Here is a 22,549-nt window from a genome sequence, read left to right on the forward strand (position 1 = left end):
TGATGAAGACAGCCATGCAGGCAGATGGTTGCCATTGTATAAAGGATCCTGGGAAAATCCCACAAGACTGGATGAAAGCTCTCCAAAGTCCTCCCAACTCTAAGATCCTGGTTCTATATCTCACCATCTCTCTGTCCAGCAAACACATTTCTTGACCACCCTTTGTTTACCAAGCATAGTGCAAGGGTGCGGAGAGCTCCAGGCACTGTAATGGGGAATAGACATGCAGTGACCACAGCACAGGGTGAGACGTGCTGTGATGGAACTGGGTGCGTGAGGTCTCAGAGCCGTGAGGAGGGCCCACGAATGCAATCCTTGGATGGCAGTGCCTGAGCTGAGTCGTGAGTGGGAGTTGGCCAGGTAAAGAGTGGAGACGGTGCATGGCAGCGAGAGAGCCGAGCACGTGCAAAGGCCTGGGGAGAGTGTGGCTGCAGGTGAATAGGAAGAGAATAAAATGGAGCAGGAGCTGGAGCAGAAAGTGCTTTATATGCTTAACTGAGCATTTGGATTTAGGAGTTGAATTTTATGAGTAACCTAATCTGATTTGCATATTTGAAAGGTGGCTCAACTGATAAGGTTGAGGATGGAGTGTTACTAACAGTAAAGTCTCCCAGGGTCTCCTTCTCTCTGAGTCTCAGGTTTCTCACCTCTTATATAAGTGGCTTAGACTATTCTGCAGTATTCTATGAGAATAAATTCATTCAGTGTCTTCCTTTATAATTTCGCTTTGATTCTCAGCCCCATGGTACTCTAGGTCTTACCAGCCTCTGGGTACAAATGAAGTCACATTGGCAATAATACCCAGATTTCACTCATGCTTCCCTGTTGTGCTCTTAGGACCTACCGACCCCCATCAGAATCTTCCCCAGTTATCTCTGGGACTGTCCAAAGGGAGCTCAAAAGCTGACTCCTCCTGCTCCCTGTTCTGTTGTTATCTGAACCCACCTGAGGGTGGTGCCTCCTCCTGCTTGTCCCTGGTGCCCTCCATGACAATGCTGAGGGCCCTGCCTAGCGTCAGTGTTCCTGGAATTGCAGCCTTCATGGTGCTAAGGTGACACTGCATATCTCGAGGTCTTCACTGCAGCACAGCCACACTATTCCCAGCAAAAGTGGGGTAAATGGCCCGCTTCCTCACTTTGTGTCACTTTTTGTCACTTGGGCAGTGAAGGGGACTAGATAGGCTTGTGTGTCACAAAAATCCCTCTTGAAATAAGCTCCCCTGGTTTCTGCGTGAAACCCCAAGGCTGTGGGACCAATAGTGAGAGAGATACCAGGGTTTTCTCTTGATTCCAGTTTCCCCCAAGATACCCAAAGGTCCTCTCTGTCCTGGCCAGTTCTTCTTCAGCAGAAAGATAAGGCAAAATGAACTATAATCCTGGCACCTTCAGCTTCCAAACATCAAACATACTTACACCTGAGGTGATTATTATTGTTACTAACTACTCATGCCTGGTGCAGGGCTAAATGCTTCCCATATACCATCTCATTTAATCACCCAACCCTTGGAGGTACAGGCTATGAGTATCCTCATTTGTAGGTGAGGATGAGGCTAAGAGGAATTAAGTAACTTGCTCAAAGTCAAACAGCTGACAGAGCTAAAATTCAAAACCAGGCTGGTCTGAAATATTCCAGACACCAACCTCTTAGCAAGTTCCCAACACTTGGACATAAACATGGTATTATAACCTGGTTAACAGTAAAGTGCCTACTTTGCACATTTGTCATTTTGCGAAAATTCAAAATTGGCATTTGCGTGCAGGGCTGGGAAGAAACGGTGGATGCTGCTATTTCCCACCTCTTGAAGACCTGCCTATCAAAGAGTTCCAAGGAGCAGGCTTTGAACCTCAGCAGCCAACTGAGCATGCCCAAAGACACAAGCCGACTGAAGAAACATATCACCTTGCTCTGCGATCGATTAGCCAAAGGTGGACGTCTCTGCTTGAGTACTGATGTGGCGGCTTCACAGACCATGGTCATGCCAGGTAAGAGCTTCATCCATGCTCCCCAAACACAACTGTACTTTTCCCAAATTAAAGGAATGTGCCTGTGGTTGTATTTGGGGTTTATATTTCATCTTAAAGGATGATTGCCAAGAAAATTGCTTCACGTTTCTCCTCAGATATCCCAGGGTAACCACTTGGATAAATATTCTTGGGGTTTTCTTGCTAGACATTTCTAGACTGGTATGTCTTTTTTTCTTCCCTTTACTTTTAAATAGATGATCCATTTTGTTTTGCTTCCATCCAATAAAAAGCGGATTAAAGAATAAAACTATTTTTAAGGAAAAGTTTTACTAAATGTGATCACGCCATACCATATTTCATAAATGTAAACAGCATAATACAAGCAGCTAATGTAATCCAGATGAGTCCCGTCCCTTCTGCTGTTTGCTTGGATTGTGGTCATCAGAATGGGAGGGAAGAGACAAAGAAAAAGACTGAGGATCAGGAGACAGGAGCAGGCTTCAGGGCTGAGGCACCTATGGGCCAGGATGGGAGAGATCCAGCTTGCTCCTACATGGGCAGCCAGTGATGGCGGTGGGCATCCAGCTCACCCCTTCCCACAGTCAGAGGGGCTGAACCATCAATGGTGCTGCACTCAGGTCCCTTAGAGGCAGCAGCTCCCAAGTCCCGCTTCCGTCTTCTTAGTGTCTCTCTTTATGTCGGCAGCAAGGAGCATAAAGTCAATGACTATATTAAATGCAGCAGCTGTAGCATCTATTTCCTCCTAAAGCAAGGACCATCGTGCGGGAAGTGGTGTGGTTTTCTCTTCTTCCGTCTCACACGCCTTTTGTGTCCCGTGCCCCATGCTGGTGCTCTTCCTGTTGCTTCCTCTCCCCTCAGTCAGCATTCCTCGGAATAAAAAGGAATGCAAGCAAACACTTACAGAGATAAACATGGAGACAGCACAGCATAATCCAATAAGCACAGACTCTGGAGGCAGACAGATCAGCGTTTGGGTCCCGGCTCTAGGCCTTACTACTTATATGACCCCGGGTATGTTACTTAACTTTCCAGGGTCTTAGTTTCTTCCTTTTGAAAGTGGGTAGAATAATGCCTCCCTTGTTGCCAGGGCCTTAGATGTTTGTAAAGTACCTAGCGCAATGCTTGGAGCAGAGAAACTCAAAAAATTCAAGCTATAATTATTCTCATTATTATGGATACATGTATAATTCAGCCTCTAAATTTGAGGTGGGGAATAGTTGGTTTGTGGTCATGGGATTCTATATTCCATGACTTGAAATATTTTTTACCTTACTCACACATGGATAGGACCTAACTTTTATTCCAAAGAAATATTTCTAATATGGCATTTCAGAATAGAAATGCCTTTCCACGTAGAAAGAGTTCTAATATTTTTTGTCTTAATTTAGGCCTTCTTCATCTTGCCCTTGTAAACATCCTCCTAACTGTTCCTTCAGCCTCTACTCGTCCATCTTCTGCTCACTGTTACAGGATTATTTTCCTAAGAAATAAATATTTAGGCTTAATGAGATAGTAAATGAAAAATATTCACTATAATCAGCACTCAGTATATGGCTCTCCCTCTTTCCTTGCCAACTGGAAAAACAAAGGATGCTTGAAGGAGAAAGACAAATGACATAAAAGAGAAAACTTAAAAAGAGATGGGATCAGCCCCCTGATTGGCTGGTGTATCTGTCAGTGCAAGGCCTTGGCAGCCCTGCCTTCTCTTCCCCACGTCCCTGTCAGAGCCTCTTTGGGAACAGCCGTTAGGGGCGCAGTGACATTGCTGTGAGCAAAGACCTGGACGTCTGGAGAGAACAGATGCTCCCTTAGCCACATTTGTTGATGATGGAACTTTAGTCATTTGTTTAAGTAATTAGATTTGGAAGCAACTCAAGGGCTGTTCCCCCTATAAGCCCTTGATGCAAAGTTTCTGAATGTATGGAGGGAAGATGGAGAAGAAAGGAGGAAGAGAAGGAAGGGAGGGAGAAATGAAGAAAAATGCAGGAAGATGGAAAATGTGCTTGTTCACAAACCAGCATCTATAAGCCAGGATTGTGCCTCTAATGCCTAGCCTAGCTGAGTTCATTCCATTGGGGGACTGAGGCTGAGGTATTTGTGCTTAACTGTCGCGGTCATAATGGCTTGCGTTTACTTAACGATGACCCACTTTTCAGCTCTGGTCGAGTGACTCTCCCTCCCGCTTGTCCTGATCTAATAATCATGACAGTAAGTTTTTTTAAATTGTTAAATCAGTGCTCTTTGTCATTAACATGCTCTGTTATTCCCTATAATACCTTTTCTTCCTAGAACCCAAATTTTTCACGCACTTATTTTTGTACTTAGCACATTTTTGAGGTAGATGAAACATGTACAATTATTGCTGTTCTACAAATTGAAAACCGAGTTAGGAAAAGCTAAATATCTTGCTCAGAGTTACATGGTTACCGGAAGGGTTAGGTCTAGAATCCACTCCTAGCCCGCTAGCCCACTGTGCTTCCCTCCAGACCACACAGACCACAATGGTACAAATATATTTCTAGCCAGAGCTTCCTCCCATGTAAGCCATTCTTGATCTCACCTTCTTTTCCATTAAATTGGTCTAGCAGTGTGGGAGGAAATGGGCAGAAACAGTTACACACAGTCTCTTTTCTTTGCGGAATATATTAAAGATTTATCTTTGTTTTGTGTTTAATTTTTATTATCTCCAAAGGTAACATGATATTATTATCACAGAGATAATAAGAAATACTGTGAGTTATTTCTGCTTGAAGCCAGTAATTGTGAAATTTACAATGTTAGTTTAGCTATAATAGTTGTTTCAGAATATGTGTAGGTAAAGTGGTTTATTAGAAGGGGGTGGATTACTGAACAACATAAGCATAGAAGCATTTTTCAGAGACATGATCTTTTTTTAATACTTGGGCAGGAGCTCAGAAATCATCTGGTTCACCTCCCTCAGTTAACAGCTGAGGTAACTAAGGCCTAGGAAGATGAAGTGACTTAGTGGTTGGTATTAAAAGGCAGGAGTGTGTGTAATTTTACCATGTTCCCTATTAAATTGCAGATGGATAAACATCTTAGAATAAAAAACTCTTGGTCTTTTCTAGCCTCATGACTTTATGAGCCTGGCACCTTGGATGTGCCCTTTCTTAGCTCCAGTAAAGGCCAGGATGACAACTTCCTCCCTGGCATCCAGAGTTTGAAAATCTTTCCCACTGGGAATTACCTTATGGACTTCTTTGCCTCACATTTCTCCTGCTTGCCTTTATCAACCTTCAGATTCACTCTGAGGATTTAGCCTAACCTTTTCTGGGTGAATTCTTTATACTGCAGAACCATCAAACTTACATTTCTCTTATCTGTAGCTCTGCTATTCACATCTTTCTGCTGGAGGATATGGCACTTTCATTAAATGTCTTTTTTCTAATCTCAGCTGTATGCGTTCTACCCTTAGAGGAGAGTCACAGAGGGCCACCACGGTATTGGTTTTAGAAAATCTGAATGTGGATGCCCTTAGTTGACCTAGATGGCTTTCGCAGACATGTTTGGTACCTGCGTTGTCCCTGCAGGTGCTTGAGGTTGAGAGATTTGCCTTAGATTGCCATGGCTTCCTTTTATGACCTCAGTGTCTAGGACAGTATTTCAGACTCTAGTTACAGCTAAGACTTGACTCTCTCAAGCATATACACAAAACTTAATGCATATGTGGGTGGGCCTAACTCATGATATTTGAAGACTAATCATTTAACCTTGTAAACACTGGAGCTTTTATCACCTCCATATGGGTTTTTAAACTTCATGTGTCTAGGTGATGCTTTGCCCACCAAAAAGTGGAATGGGTTAGTGATGGTCCATCAGATGGAAGCTTGGAGAGCAAATGGTGTGGCCCCCAACAGGGCAAGAGGAGCAAGCTGGGCAAGGAAAAAGGCCAATCCAGGCTGATAAAGTGCCTCGAGTGGATATTCTCTTAATGTCACCAAATGAGTCAGAAGTCATAATGGGCCATAGCTTCAGCTGTGTTTTCTTTGGCACTGCCAGAGTCCTGGGCCAAAAGAAGGCAAGAAGGGGGAAAAAAAGGAAGCAAAGAAGGTTTGATAAATAAGATGAGCCTTTTCACGGATATGGATCAGAAAACTTATTTTGAGTTGTAGTATGGACCACCCAAGAATTAGTATTTTGTGCATCTTGGCTATATTAAGTGGGTAGGAGAAAATAGAGAGTATAAATCTGAATAAGGTGTCTATTCTATCTTTTGGGGAGATATATTTAAAACTCCCACTTTTTAGTATTTTAAACTGGAGTTAATGACCTTTTCACCTTGAGGGTTTGAAGATATTTTGAGAATACTTCCAAATGACCCATTTCAACAGAATTTAAGTTTAGTTCTCTGAGGTCTCACTTAGATGCTTGAGAAGACATTTGATGTTTACTTTCATATTGTCAGTGTGATTTAGCTGTTGGTTTTACACTTTATTTGAATTTTTACAAGTTTGACGTCTTTTATTAAGGAAATTTAGACGAATTCAGTATACGAAAGCCTCAGGAAAAATTTTTCTTACAGAGAATATAATACTTTGTTCATTTTTGTAAAAAAGGAGTGACTTCTAAAATGAGAAAATACTACTGTGAAGTGGACTTTGACATCAGAAGTACACGGATGCCAGAGCTAGCTTGGCCCTTTACCAGTTGTATGATAGAGGACACGTTTCTTAGCTTGTCTACTTCTCAATTTTCTCCACTATAAATAGGAGTAATTATGGTACTTCACCAGAGTTGTTGGCCAAATTAAACATAGTAGTCCGTGGAAAATGCTTAGCAAGTGCCTGACACATAGCAAATTCTCAGTAAATGTGAGCTTCTATTAATAATAATTATAAATACTAATGTAAAATCTGAAAGGCACTAGTGAGAACTTGACAAAAGGATTCTAGAGATAGAAGTTTGTAAAAATATAAGATCAGACAGGAAATTTTTTAAAAAAAGAGTATAAAATTTGCCTTTTCAGAATATTTGTCATAAAGTAATAGTAAATGGCAGTGTTGCAACTATAAAGAGAGAGCTTGATACACCAAATAGATAGTTCAGAATTGATTGAAATATAAAAGTTTTGAGACTAATTGGTATCAGAAAAGACTGGAACCAACATTTCATTATTTTCATTTGGGAAAACAAAAGGTTTGTTTGAAAAATAAGTAAAATTAAAATTAACAGTAAGTTTATTTTATCATATACTTACTTGCCAAAATTTATGTTATGCTCACAGTTAACGTGCTGATTCTTAGAGACAACAATGAAAGCATTATGTGGGGTTTTTGTTTTTGTTTTGTTTTTGGCATGATGATACACGCTCAAATTTGACCTTACAAGCACCTTGACAAAGACCGTCCTTATTAGGGAAAAATATTCCAAGGCATCATCCATTTTCCTAGGGGTCTTTCTTAATCTTTTGATATGCAGATCATTTCCTTCAGAAACATCTTTCCTGTCATCATTCTTGTTAATTTTCTTCTCTTGATTGTTAACTAGACTGACTGCCGGATTTTGACTGGTCACTGTCCTTGCGTTTGATAAGAGTAGTTCTCTAATAACACTAACTGCATTAAATCTTGCATCTTTTGCAAGATGTGTAATTTCTTTATGCTATATTTGCAACAATTTCCAACAGTTGGTGAGAGATGAACCAATATAAAAGGGGATAGCAGGCAGGGATTTACCTAGTGTTAAATGTGGAAAGATATTTGAGTAGAGGCTAATTTTATGAAAGGTCAATTAGTTTTTGAGTGAACATCTTTGTGTTATGCTTTTGCTTTTCTATGACTACAATTGAGATAATTAGAACTTCTGTAAGTAGGAGAACCCTCCTCCTCCCATTATAGATGTAAGAATTTAGAATGTACTAACCTGAACTCGGACCTCATGTGCTAATGTGGCATTTCAAAGCAGTGGAGAGAGGACAAGATGAATTAATTTAAAAATGCTATTGGGAACTGGCCAACCATTTGGAGAAAAAAAATAGATTCCCTAGCCCATTCTGTGTGCCACAGTACATTTCAGATGGATAATGTAAAAAAATGAAATCACAAAAGCACAGAAAAGAAATAAAGGTGGATACACAGATATGGAGACAGGACAAGTCTTTCTAAGTAAGTTAGCGAAGGCAGAAAACAAAAGACTGAGCTTCAGTTATATACGTCTCAGAATCTGGTTCAGAAGCGTATAAACCAAGGTGTGTATTAATGGTAATTATCCTGGGTAGTAGAGTTACAGATGTTTGGGTGTCCTCCTACTTCCATGTACTGTGTACATTTTCCTACAAATAACGTATGTAACTTTTATAAAAAGGGACCATGATAGAAAGTACCAACAAGAAAACAATTATAATTATATCAGAAATGGTGGTAAGGAAGACACAAGGACTGATTTCATAAATCAGGAAAATTAATGGCTTTTTATTCCCAAAAGGAAATAAATTATTCAAGGGCAACGACCATGTGTTTATGGGGTTTGCTTGTATTTCAGTTCTGATAAATGAACCCAAGTCCTTCGCAGGACTCTTTGCATAAATGTGTGCAACTAGCTTATGGATTCTGCTTCCTTCTCATCTCTGCATCTCCTCTCTAAAAGTAGGCCAAATCATGCAAGTTATTGATCTTTGAGTAATTTTTTCGCCTTTTCCTGGGAGACTTCATAATTGCTAAATCTGGTGAATGCTTTGCCTATAAACCATTTACAATGAAACCATTTACTTCTTAGAACATTTTCATTCCTTGGCTTCTCTTTCACTATTGGAAACTGTTTCTGTCCTGCTCAGGCCTGTCTTTTCCAGTCCGCTCTATGGCTTCATGTTCCTTTTTCTGTCTCTTGATTTTTGGTGTTCCATCTTCATGCTGTCCTGGACAATCACGTTCAGCTACCACCTGAATTCCATGTGCTTCTAAGTTTGTACCTTTCTGTTTGGCCTCTCTTCCAGGTTTCATGTGTCTCTGTAAATAACCCACAGGCATCTCCAATTCCACATGCCTGAGTGAAACTCATCTCCTCCTATGTGTCTGATCCCACTCGATGATATTACCCAATGCTCAGGCCCGGGGCCTCAGAAACAACCTTGACTCTCTGTTTCCTTTATTCCCCATGTTCATCAGTCACCAAGACCTGATGGTGGCATCTCCCAAATTTGTCTTTTGACTGACCACACTGCTATTACCTTACTTAACGCCCTTATCTCCTATTCAGACTATTAAAATGACCTATCAGTAGTCTCCTTGTATTAAGATTCCTCCATTGTTCTTAGTACTACTGTAAAAAACAAGGAACTTATGAATATTCATAGCAGCATTATAGCCCAAAAGTAGAAACAATCCAAATATTCATCAACTGAAGAATGGAAAAATAAATGTGGTATATCCATACAGTGGACTATCCTTTAGCAATAAAAAAAACTACAATATGGATGAACCTTGAAAACATTATGCTAAATGAAAGAAGCTAGTCCAAAAGACCATATATTATATGATTCCATTCATATAAAATGTCCAGAATAGGCAAATTTAGAGACAGAAAGTATGTTAGTAGTTGCCTAGGGCTGGAGGTTGGGTGGGGGTGGGGAAATGGGCAGTGATAGCTAATGGGTGTGAAGTTTCCTTTTGGGTGAGAAAAATATCCTAAAATTAGATTATAGTAATGGTTGCACAACTCTGTGACTATACTAAAAACCACTGAATATATATTTTAAAAGTGTGAATTATATGATATGTGAATTATATCATAATAAAGTTAAAAAATAATTGATATCTTTTAGTACACAGATAAAACATGTTCTTTGTAGAAATTTAGAAAATTCAGATGAGAAAAAGAAAAAAGTTAAAAATCACTAATAATCTAACCACCCTGAAATAGATACAAACTCTACTATGTATAAATTTATGTATGTGTTTATACATATATGTATTCTATGTGTGTGTATGTAAACATATCCTTCCAGTCTTTTGTCTTTGCATATATGTACTTTTGTTTTATAAAATTGGATTATACTATACCTACTGCTTTAAAATCCACTTTAAAATTTTTATTATATTATTATTGCATTATTAAATATTATATTATTTTAATATCTACATACTTAACTAGTCCCTTTTTGTCAGATATACAATTTCTGATTTCAGTATGATAAACAATGATTTAGTGAATATTCTTGTAGCTAAATCTGTGTACATGCCTAATGAATTTATAGTTTATGAGTACAAGTTTCTTTGAAAAAATAGGGATCTGGGTTTGTTACTTTGCTGCTTGAAAGTATTCTGCAGCTCCCTGTTATCTATCACATTAAATCAAAAGTCCTAAGCCTAAAATACAACGTTCTTTACTAAATAGATCCACGTTATTCTTCTAGCTGTTATCTCCTTCACTTTCTTCCTTAAGAGCCTTTACTGATACTTAATTACTCAATGTTCTGCAAATACACCATGCTTTGCAAGCTTCTATACATTTAAATAGTTTCCTGGGTTTAAGAGTATCAGTCTTTGGCTGGTGGTAAAATTACCACTAATTTCTGAAGACCCAGCTGAAACGATGTTCCACAAAACATTCCCTGGTCCTCCTGGCACTGCTAGTCTCCTCTGTGCTCCCCTGGTGTCTGGGCATATGGCTATTATAGTACTTATCGTAGGGTACCATTGTTTAGTATTTTTATTTCACCCTGTATTAGTCTGTGAGGGCTGCCATAACAAAATACCACAGGCTGGGTGGCCTAAACAACAGAAATTTATTTTCTCACAGTTCTGGAGGCTGGAAGTCCAAGATCAAGGTGCTGGCTTGTTGGTTTCTCCTGAGATCTCTCTCCTTGGCTTGCAGATGGCCACCTCCTCTCTGTGTCCTCACATGGCCTTTTTCTCTGTGTGTGCACACTCCTGGTATCTCTTCCTCCTCTTATAACGACACCAGTCCTTTTGAATTAGGGCCCCACCCTTATGATCTCATTTAACCTTAATTACTTCTTTAAAAGTCCTGTCTCCAAATACAGTCACAGTGGGGGTTAGGGCTTCAACCTATGAATTTTGGGGAAGACACAGTTTAGTCCATAACACTCCCAGAATGGAGGGAAGTTCATGGAGGGCTCAATATATGTTGTATTCTTCTTTGTGATCTCAGCACCCCACTTATGCCTGGCATATATATAGTTGATGCCTACCATATATTTTTTAAACTTCTTATTTTGAAATAATATAAAATATTTATATTTTGAATTATAGACTCACAGGGAGATGCAAAAATACTGCATAGAATCCCAATTACCCTTCATCCAGCTTTCTCCAATGGTGACATTTTATATAACTGGAGTACAGTGTTAAAATTAGGAAGTTGACATTGATCTACCTTATATTTTTAGAATGAATCAGTGGAGCCTTTTATAAAGAGGATAACTTATGAAGTAGGTATAAGTTTTGGACTTTTAGAAAGGGTGGTGGCAGATGTTATAGAGAGAGTTAGTGATCTGAGCAAGGAGATGTGGATCTGTAAGAAAAGTAATTGAGTTTCAGATTAGAAATCCAGTTGGATAGATCAGTAAGCACTAGTCAATATAGGAATTTGAAAAGCTAGATAAAAGAGATTGAACATGATGCAAATGCTAATGGGAGCTATTATAGGTTCTTAAACTGTAAGTGACTTATAAAAAGCAGTGCTTTATTTGCTTTTTTTTTTTGTGAGGAAGATCAGCCCTGAGCTAACATCCATGCCAATCCTCCTCTTTTTGCTGAGAAAGACTGGCCCTGAGCTAACATTCGTGCCTATCTTCCTCCACTGCATGGCCTGACAAGCGGTGCGTTGGTGTGCGCCCGGGATCTGAACCTGGGCCACCAGCAGTGGAGCGTGCGCACTTAACCACTATGCCACGAGGCCGGCCCCTAAAAAAAGCAGTGTTTTAGAAATACTAATCTGATGATGGTATGCAGGATAGAGGGAAATATGAAAAATAGGAAAGAATAGAGATAGTCCATCAAGTTTTCAGTTGCCATTGATGCAAGTGATTAAGTTGGTAAGTGAATTTTGTTATGCTTCATTTAAAATACAGTGAGTTTAAGAAAATGAAGATGCGTCACAGAAGAGATCTATGTCAGCAGCTGGATCTGAGGAATTTTAGCTTAAGGGAGAGACTGAAGCTTGAAAAGTAGATTTTAGTATCCTCTGCTTAGAGGTCATCATTGAAACTTTGCAAATGGATGAAACCTCTGAGGGAGTGAAGGCACAGGGAGGGGACCACTGGATTTGGGACTTAGCTGCAGAGCCAGGCGTCTGGGACAAGAAGTGAATTCTACAGGGAAGAGTGAATTTCAAGGAATTCCCAGAAGAGGTGGTGCCAATACTATCAAAGATAGAAGTGTAACCTCGGGCCCGGCAGGATCAGTTCAACTGACCCCATCTTATTAACAAAGTAATTAAGAGTGGTTTTTCAGGAACTGAGACCCCTTGTCCAGTTCAGTCTGGTTGAGACCACCAATTCATCTGGGCCTGTGCAAATGCTCCATAAGTGAGCTTTTTGATGTCAAGGAGCTAAAAATTCCACCCTTAGATCATGATCACACTTCTATGTTGTGAACATGTGTCCTATGAAGAGGTGTGAAGCTTGACTACGCTTGCACAGATCATCAATTACCTCACTTCTCCTTACCTCCACTCATTGATCTCCACACTTCAGACCACCCTGTCCTTCATCCCATAAATTGTGCCCCAAGCCCTGGATCAAGGAGACAGATATGAGAGTACACACCCCCTGTCTCCCTGCAGATTGATCTCGCAGAATAAGCTGATTTCTTTTCCCAAAAGCTGTTGCTGTAATTAATTGGCTTGCTTATGTTTTTTTTTTTTTTTGTGGGGAAGATCAGCCCTAAGCTAACATCCGTGCTAATCCTCCTCTTTTTTTTTTTTTTGCTGAGGAGGACCGGCTCTGAGCTAACATCTATTGCCAATCCTCTTCCTTTTTTTCCCTCCTCAAAGCCCCAGTAGATAGTTGTATGTCATAGTTGCATATCCTTCTAGTTGCTGTATGTGGGACGCGGCCTCAGCATGGCCGGAGAAGCGGTGTGTCGGTGCACGCCCGGGATCCGAACTCGGGCTGCCAGTAGCGGAGTGCGCGCACTTAACCGCTAAGCCACGGGGCCGGCCCAGGCTTGCTTATGCACATTGGGTAGGAGAACCCCATTTGTACAGTAACAGAGGAAGGTCAAGGAAAGATCCTTCTGTAACTAGAAGGAACAATATAGGAAGGCAGATGGAAGAAGAAGTATGTTATTGTCAGGGTTTGTATTTCTTTTCTTGAAAAAAGATATTTAGAGGTGTTTGAAGGTCAGGGGATGGTGGCAAGATGAGAGTGCTAAAATCCAACATTCTTGTTAAATGGGACGCTTTGAGGAGGAAGAGGAATAATCTAGGAAATAGGCAAACTGAATAGAGTTAATATTTGAGAAGGGAAAAAATGGGAACCTAGGTGTAAGTTGGGAGTGTGTGGAGATACGAAAAGGAAAGTTTAATGAAGTCCAGCTACATGAGCTTTGGAGAAGCAAAGTTTTATAATAATCTGTGAGAGAGCAAGAAGGGGTGAATGGTGAAGTGGTAAATCAAAGTTGATTTGCAATAGCCACTATGGAGAGGACAAGCTCAGACATTTAGCAATTGTGCAGCTACTTATTCTTTTGGAGCCTTAGTTAGTGAGATAACACCTCCTTGTTTTGAAACAACTTATCGTCTCAAAATTGTTTTGAAAATCAAATTATGTTGTATAAGTAAAGGAAGCATTCAGTTATTAATAGGATGCTCATTCGTTCTTATCCATTGTAATAGAGAGTCCATAATGAGATGAATGGAAGGTTAGTGGAAGAATATTTGAGTCCAGGATTAGAGTTGTATTTGACAGGAGAAGCAATTAGGACTAACTATAGGAGAAGGTCTACAATCAAAGACCTAATAGAATAACGTTCTCCCTGTGTGTACTTAGCAAATACTTGTTGATAGACAAGCTGGCTGGTAACTAATTACAATGTGATGACCAAAGGCTGGTTTCTTGGAAGTAGGGTTGTTAATACAGGAAAAGAATACCAGGGGAGTTTCAGGAATTTCCTTCCCTGCAGATGTTTAAACTAATGTGGATACTCAGTAGTCTAAAGATAATTTGGGAAAAACCCTGCCTGAAAACGAGGAGATTTATTAAATAACTTTGAAAGGACATCACTATTCCTATTTCTTTAGTCATGTTGTATGGACAAATCTGTAAAATGCCCATTTTTACCCTCACCCAACTGTAAATGTGAGCTATCTTTTCTTTGGACTATTCTCGTATGAAATATTACAGTGGAAACCCTAACTCTGTGTAATTTTCATTATCCTTAACAATTGTATAGGTTGGCCAAAAGAAAGTACCTCTGTCCATGAGAGCATCCCTCAGGGAGATATTTATCTCTGAGGCTTTGTATTATATGAAAAATAACTTTTCTCACATATTCTGTTGACATTTGGAGCGGTTTTATTTTCAAATCTGGGGATGAAAAAATTGGTATTTATTCCAGCAGTTGCTGGTATGAAGAGATTTCTACAGATTTCACCACAAACTTGTAACACATTTTTTGAAAATTTTCTTCCCCTCAACTTTTACCCCCACCTCAACTTCTGCTACCTCAGTGGCTCTATCTTCAACAGTAAGGTTCACCTCAAAATTGTAATAAACATCCCTCCTGTTTTCTTCCCTTCAACATTGACTCCCAATACTTGCTCTCTCTCTAAGGAGTTCGATTTTCAACAATAAGAAGAATGTTTCAGTGTAAATTCACGAATATTATCGAAGTTGCATTTATTCTTTTTCATTTTCCTTTAGACTTAAGGGTGCCTGGATAAAGTATTTTGAGTGTTTAAAAGCAATTCATCAATCAGTTACTTATGTGAGACGGTCATTAAGACATTTTATATCACATTATTTTCATTTAAAAATGTAAGATATATGCATAATGAGAATATCCACAGATAGATGGGCAGACCCAACAATTTGGCCCATTCCTATGGCTTAGTCATTTTTAATTCTGGCCAATACACCTTAGTCATTTTTAATTCTGGCCTAAAATAGGAACGACACTCTACTTCTGACACCGCGCAGCCCTGACAAGCGAAGAGGATGTTCTTCCGGTTTGAACTGTCATGCTGAATGAAGCCAGGTCCATGCTGCCAACCTTTAAAAAAAATCTTTTCATATTAACCTTAAAAAAAAAAATACATTTTTAGTGTGTTTATTCAAATAAATTGTTGGAATAGTCAGTCCCTTCTGATTTATGTGTAATGTGGATATTTCTTAAACAATTAAAAATTAAAATGAAAAACTATTCTTTTGTTTCTGTTGGTTCTCAGAGCATATAAATATCTGATTTTAAAGAGCAAAACACCTTTAGTTATATTCCTCTGTACAGTATGTCTCAACTCTGTATATTTTTAAAAATGTAACTTTTTGTTTTTAAAATGTTTAATTTTTATTTCAAAATAAATATTTGGGTTAGCTAGAATTTTTGTATTTCTTTCAAGTCTGCTCTCTGAGCTATACTCCAGTGTCTTGGCGAAAATGTTACCAAAAAATAAATATGCTAATACCAATAGGGTGATTTTTATTTAGTACAGGTGTTTGCATATTGGTTGCTCTAAGATATTTTTGGCATTTGTTAAAAGTAGGCTTGGAAGTGACTGAACCATAAAACAAGAAGCAAATACATTGTTCTAGAGAATAACAATCGCAAGAGGTGAGGGCTCCAGCTTACTGGCACTCTAGTTATAAGCAAATGCAGTGGTAGATATTAAGGGCTCAGGTGTAGAAGTCTGGTGGGTTTCAGTGAAAAAATAAAGTTCAGTGCAGCACACCTTGTCAATGTGGCCTTTAGTTAGTATATGAGACTGTACTTATGCAAGGAAATTACCTGATGTTACTAGTTTTTATTTTTTTAAGAGATAAAAAAATCTTTCCTTTCAAAAGTAGATAAAACTTCAGACTGTGATAATTTTTTAAACTTAACATGTTAATGTATGGAAAATCATTTATAATTTATACACTTTATAAATTATACACTTCATACATACATTATTTCCATTAAGAATCACATCATATACCAAGCCAAGATCGAGACCCCAAGGTAGTATTTGTTGAGTACTTACTAAGTTCCAGGCTCTGTTCTAGGTACTAGGGGCACAGTGATAAACCAGAGAAACACAACCCCTGCCTTCATGGAGCTTACATTCTGATAGGGGGCAGTCAATACACAGGGAAACAAATTTCAGACAATGAAAATGCCATGCAGAAAAAAAGTCAGGGTGAGGGGAAAGAGTGCCAACTATAAACCATTTGTGCCTGCATCTTTCTAATGACTAATACCTCTTTCTCTTCTCCTTCATTTAGTGAAATGAGAGGATGGCATATTTTATCATTTAAGACATTTTCCTTGTGTGACTAGTTAAAATAATTCCATGTTTGGTTGTATAATATTATAGTTTAGTTTATTACTATTAATATTATTTGGGCACTATAGTTTTCAAAGTTTTCTGTTGAAAGAATGTGTTTCAATTTTCAGAGAAGAAGCCAAAGTAATTCTTGAGAAGTTTTCCTAATAAACAAATTTGATAAATATCTGTAGTGATCATTAAAACATTTTGTACTGTGGAAACCATTTTCATATTATTTCCATCATATCTTTATTTTGAATTTAGTATTTTTGAGTTATATTGTTGGTATCATTGGATGTCTACTCTTTGTTGACATCAGCTTACTAGACTATGACATCTTTGAGGGCAGAGACTGTCATTCGTTTCTACATCTCTATAATCTAATATAATTGGAACACAGAAGATGCTCAACACATCCTTGTGAAATTGATTTCACGTGAATCATTTACCCAAATTATCTCATCCCTTTCCCAGATTTTTATCACTCAGTTCTCTACTCCTCCCCACCCCCACCTTCCAACACACCCACTTCACCTCCATCTGCCCCTCTAATGGCCCTTTTACTCTGCCTTGTGGAACCCATGGATTTCCATCCTAGATCCTCTGTCAGTTTCTAGCCCTGAGTAAATCTTTGGCTTTTCTTGGATCTACTGTGGGGCTGGAAATTGTTGCTGAAATTAATCGTAAAACTGACCCATCTGCTTCTATTTCCTTTCATACTGTGTGACTTCACCTGGGCCTTCCTCTGCTAATCAGAGTTCTATTTACTGGTTTTTGATTGATTTCCTATCTCATTCCCAAAGAAGTTAATCCTTGTGATTTTGCTCAAGCTCCAACCTCTTTTCCTCCCCGAAACTGTGCAGAAGATATCACTCCTACCGTACTGTGAAGATCAAGACTGTCCAAAGCAAACTCTACTTCCCATTGATTATTTAAAAATTTCTTTGCAATTTTATTCATCTTTTGTTTTTCTACTCTTTCTCAGAAGAAGACACACTTCGTCTTAGGATCAAACTCAGACTTGTTACCTTGACCTACAGGACTCTGCTTCCTCTGTCTCTCAGAGCATCTATTTCTCCCCAGCAGTTCTCCCACAATTCCCCTTGCTTTCTCTGCTTTTGCCACAAAAGTCTCCTTTCAGTTGCACTCATCAAGCTTTTTCCTTTCTCTGGTCTTTGCATATGCTGTTCCCTCTGCCTTGAATACTGTCCTCCATCCACTCCTAAACATTCCCCCCTGCCACAGATACACATACTCACCAGCTAATTTATATCCATCCCCAGTTCTCAAATTAAAGGTCACTTTCCTGTAAGAGGTCTTCTGTGACCCTTAGTATTCTTGCTCATGGCCTCTTAGACTTTTTCTTCATAGCATGAAGCATAGTTCATAATTATATCTTCATGGTGGGTTTGTTTAATATTGCTCCCGCTATACTATAAGTTTCACGGGGAGAGGGACCATGTCTGTGTTGTTCACTGCCATGAACTGAGCTCAGTGCCTGCCATGTAATGGGAATCCCAAAGACAGTTGATGGATGAAATACAATCTCCCCTTTTTCTCTGTTCCCTTGGGGACCTTGTAGCCTCATATTCATCTCAATTGAACTGTCTGCCTTTTCTTTCCTGCTGTCACCTTCCCATTTCTAAACTTTGCTCAGTTCTCCTCTGTTTCCTTATATTAACTGTTTTCTTTTTCTTCCCCTCTAGACTTATAAATTATACCAATTATACTGTGGTCTCTTAAACATAAATTTGAGGTGAAACAAAACAGCAGCATCTGTAAAGAATTAATCTTTTGGCTTAGGGAATGATATTAGGAGCATAATGAACACCTGTACATAAAAAGGGGAAAGGAGTTTTATTCTTGAAATAGGACTATTTTTTGTTCATTTAACAGATATTTTTTTAAATACAATCATATTCCAGGCACTATACTGGGCATTGGGATATGCTGATTAAGAAGAGAGACAGCATTCCTACCCACATGGAGCTTACACTCTGGTGGAGAACCCAGATAATAAACAGTTGTACAGCTAAACAGGAGAATTGCAGGTTGTATTATGTGCAGTGAAACAAACCGGGAGTTGAGAGAGTTAGGGGTGGAGGCTCCTGTAGACAGGGTGTTTGTGGGGAGAGGTGATTCTGTGAGGAGAAGGATGAGAAAATGAAGAACTAGGGGAATAGCATTCCAAGCTGAAGGAATAGAATTTGGAGGCCTGGATTTGCTAAGAGGGTAGACCTTAAATGTTCTTACATACACAGACACACACACACACACACACACACACACACACACACACATGAAAGGTAAATATGTGAGGTGATGAGTGTGTTAATTAACTCAATGGGGGGAATCCTTTCACAATGTATATGTATATCAAATCATCACCTCATACACTTTAAATATCTTAAAGTTCTATTTGTCAATTATACCTTAATAAAGTTGGGAAAAAAGGAATTAAAAGGCCTGGAGGGAGAAAGGGCTTGGTGTATTCAAAAGACTCCTGGCCTCCCTGGCTTGATCTTAATGAGGAAGAGTGGCAGGGAGAGGGAAATCATGTAGTATTCGTTACATTCCATGGTAAAGAATTTAAATGTCATTCTATGAGTAGTGGGAAGCCATCAAATGGTTTTAAGCAGGGAAATTATATGATCTGATCCATGTTTTTAAGAATTACCATGGCTACTGTGTGAGGAATGATTTGGAAAACAGCTGGAATGGAAACAGAGGGAGAGCTAGAGAGACTGTTGTGGAAGTGTAGGCGAGAGAGCCGACGATGACTGGGGTTGTGGCAATGGGGATAGAATTAGAAAGATCATAGGCATATCTTAGAGGCTGAAATATGTAGAACTTGGTGATGGGTTGCTTGTAAGGGGTGAGATGAGGGAGGAAGCAAAGATGACTCCTGGAATCTTGGCTTTAGTAACGAGGTGGACAGTGTTGCTATTGGTGAAATGGGGAAGTCTGAGGGAAGAACAGTGTGTGTGTGCATGTGGGTCGAGGGAGGACAGAATAAAAGACTTAGATTCAGATCTATTCTACTTGAGAGGTCTAGTGGGCACCCAATTGTAGATTTCAGGTGGTCTGGAGCTCAGGGGAGAAGCCTGGACTGCAGAAAGACTGTTGGGAGACAGCAGCCTCTGTGTGGTATTAGAAACTGTATGGGCTCACTTACATGGACAGAGAAAAGAGAAGGGGGGCCGGAGCCTCCTCTAAACCTTGAGGCCTTCTGCATCTAGAGGTCAGGAAGAAGGGCAAAAACCAACATCGGAAATTGAGGAGAAGTAGCCAAGGAATGAGTAAGAGGAAAACTGTAAGAAAGTAGCCACATGGAAGCCAAGAGAGGGGAGCATTTCCAAGGTCAGCATTGTCACGTGCTGCTGAGATGGAGCAAGATGAGGGCAGAGGTGGGAGCTGGCATACTTCTACCCGAGATTCTTATAAATTCTGTAACATTTCTTCTTCTATATATTTATTCTTATTGTTAATGGAAGTAAAGTTTTATGTGTCTTGCTAACTTTTTTTTTTTTTCAGTCTATAGAAATAGCAAATTTAAGCACTGTATCAAACAAATCAGCTGTTTCTTCCCATCTTGTTATTTCTTCAGAGGACACAATATCAGCTCCATTCCTAATCAGAACAATACCAAGCTTCTTGTTTTAAGTCCAGGCCCTTCATAATCTGGCTTAATTGTTCCTTCTTCTCCCACTCCTGTTTGCCTTGACCCCTTAGCTCCATTTAGGCCAGTTTCTTTACTTATTCATTCCTTATGTTCCAGGTACTGTTGCAGGCAGTGGAAAATTGACGGTGAGCAAAACAGACATAGTCTCTACCATCCTGGAGCCTATTTTGTCAATTAATGAAATAATCATGTAGTTATTCAGTTACAAAATGAGGTAAATATTGTGAAGGCAAGAGATGATAGAGGCTCAGACTTGGGAAGTAGCAATGGAGATCAAGAGCAGTAGATAGATATGAGAACATTTTCAGGAGATAAAATCAACAGGATTTGGTAGTTGACTGGAGATAAGGGTTGAGTAGAAAACAGAGGTATTGGGGAGGGCTCCTGAATTGCTTGTTCCAGTTGGCCGATGCACCATTCATTCATCAAGAAGGCATCTTTGGAAGAGGACAAGGCTTGAGGGAGAGAGATCATGAGTTCAGTTCTGTCCAGGTTGAATTTGAGTGCCTATCTCATGTCTACTTTTCTTGCAGGAAGCCTTCCCTGAATATTCTACCCTTTGCTGGTTATTTTCACTCCTATAGATTAAATAACGTTAGCAATTTCATATGCTTCAACCTAATGGTTACTGTCAGTACTTCCCATTGGCACTTGATGTTACACTGTCTGGTTCTCTAAATGCTGCATGTACATTCTAAGTTAGAACACAAAATCCATGTGGGCACAAAATATGTGATTACTATTTTTGTTTATACAACTGATAACTCTTGGCAGAGCATGATGTTATGTAGCAGTACATATTTGGATTCCCAGTGTCACTAGGTGATTTTCTTGAGACACAGCCTAATTTCTTATGGGTTAATTAATCATCTACCAAGATTCAGTAGATAACAAGTGTCTTCCGGAGCAACAGGAATGAGTGAATTTGTTGACATGAAGTGAATTATATACTCTGACATAGTAGTGGAGTATGTTCCCTATCTGAAACTACTTTCTAATTAGTCATGAAACTCCTGTTACTTACTCTGTTGAATAGTATTTAACTGAACTTCAACTAAAATACAAGGATAGTGAACCCTCAAGAGTTTTCTCAGTCTTAAATTTTGATTTTTGTGTGTTTTTTCTTTAATACAAAACATCATCCAAATTTGTGTCTGTAATAGAATTTGATAGCCCTCTTCATACTTCAGATTGACCTCAGAGATTTCAGCATTGGAAAGTTGGGATTTTATTTTCCCAGCTGTTTAAATGTAATATATTTGAAGACAGAGGCACTGTCCTGTAAGTTTATAGCCTAAAAAAATCTATTTTAAAGGTGTGCTGGTCCAAGGCCAGGTGGCATAATGGGATGACATATGAGCTATTCATATTTGAAGACCTGGCACTAAATTCATCTCAGGATGCCAGGAAAATGACTTTAGAGGTGTCAATTTGCTGAAGTCCTTGGTGGGCATCTGAGAACATCACAGAACCGTTGTAAGGTCTAAAATAATGTATCCTCTGTAAATTATATTGCCACGTTAGCCACCTAAGGTACAAAAGGGCAATTTGAATGACTTCAGGATACATTCCAAAATCTTGTTTTCATAAGTAATGAGAAGTACAAGCCTGTGTAAAAGAAGACCAGCCTAATCTAGAGGGTTGTATATGGGACTGGGGAGTTGAAACTTAAGCTTTTCTGTTTCTCCAGTCTTTATCTGGCTCATCAGTTATTTAGCAAATATTTACTTAAGCCCCTTTTTCTGAGCCTTTATCATTTTACACATGGATTTTATAATGAGACCAGTTACCTTTCCTCTACGTGGCTTCAGGTCTCCTACAAATGCCAATAATAATATTTCAAAGAAGTATCATAAAAAACTTATTAGTACTCAAAAAAAAAACAAAACAAAAAAACAACCCATGATAACCCTGTCTTGAATACTTGTAAAATCATCTCTCAGTAATCCCAAGGTGCTTAATTGGACTGCTTATCTGAATGAAGATCTTTTACTTTTTTTATTTGCATTTGCCAAGAATGTCTAGTAATTATGCACTTAGTTTCCATTTGAGTAGCTTTTTGAATTGCTTAAAAGGCCATCATCATTAATTCATATTTAATATCTGAATCTAAGATTTCCTTATTGTAGTAACACATTGTGTGCTAGCCAGAAACATCACTTAATTTGAGAAAGCATAAAATGTTCAAAAGTACCAGTCAGACTTTGATTTTTATTGTAAAAGTATATTTCAGTAACTCACGGACTTACCCTCTATTAACCTGACCTATTTAGTTTCTTTCCTTTTACATTTAGCATCAGTCCTTTGTACAAAATGGTCTGGTTAATGATTTGTTCAGAGGAGACTCTAACCAAGAAGGCAGTGATGGTGGACCATGACAGCTGATGAGGGGTGATGCTGGCCAAAATGTGTCCTCTTGTTCTACCCAAGAGGAGGT

At 39.0% G+C, this 22,549-nt stretch overlaps 1 protein-coding gene across 2 annotated transcripts in view; it reads left to right on the top strand.

Annotated features, from left to right (window-relative positions):
- BBS9 (Bardet-Biedl syndrome 9) overlaps positions 1–22,549 on the top strand; it is a 433,858-nt gene that overhangs the window by 364,138 nt on the left and 47,171 nt on the right. For both annotated transcript variants that reach the window (XM_058528025.1, XM_058528034.1), the window contains one exon: positions 1,760–1,982. In XM_058528025.1, coding sequence (XP_058384008.1) covers positions 1,760–1,982 — 223 coding nt within the window. The remainder of the gene's footprint in view (positions 1–1,759; positions 1,983–22,549) is intronic.

This window comes from Diceros bicornis, chromosome 3, assembly GCF_020826845.1.
Source record: "Diceros bicornis minor isolate mBicDic1 chromosome 3, mDicBic1.mat.cur, whole genome shotgun sequence".
Taxonomy (NCBI): domain Eukaryota; kingdom Metazoa; phylum Chordata; class Mammalia; order Perissodactyla; family Rhinocerotidae; genus Diceros; species Diceros bicornis.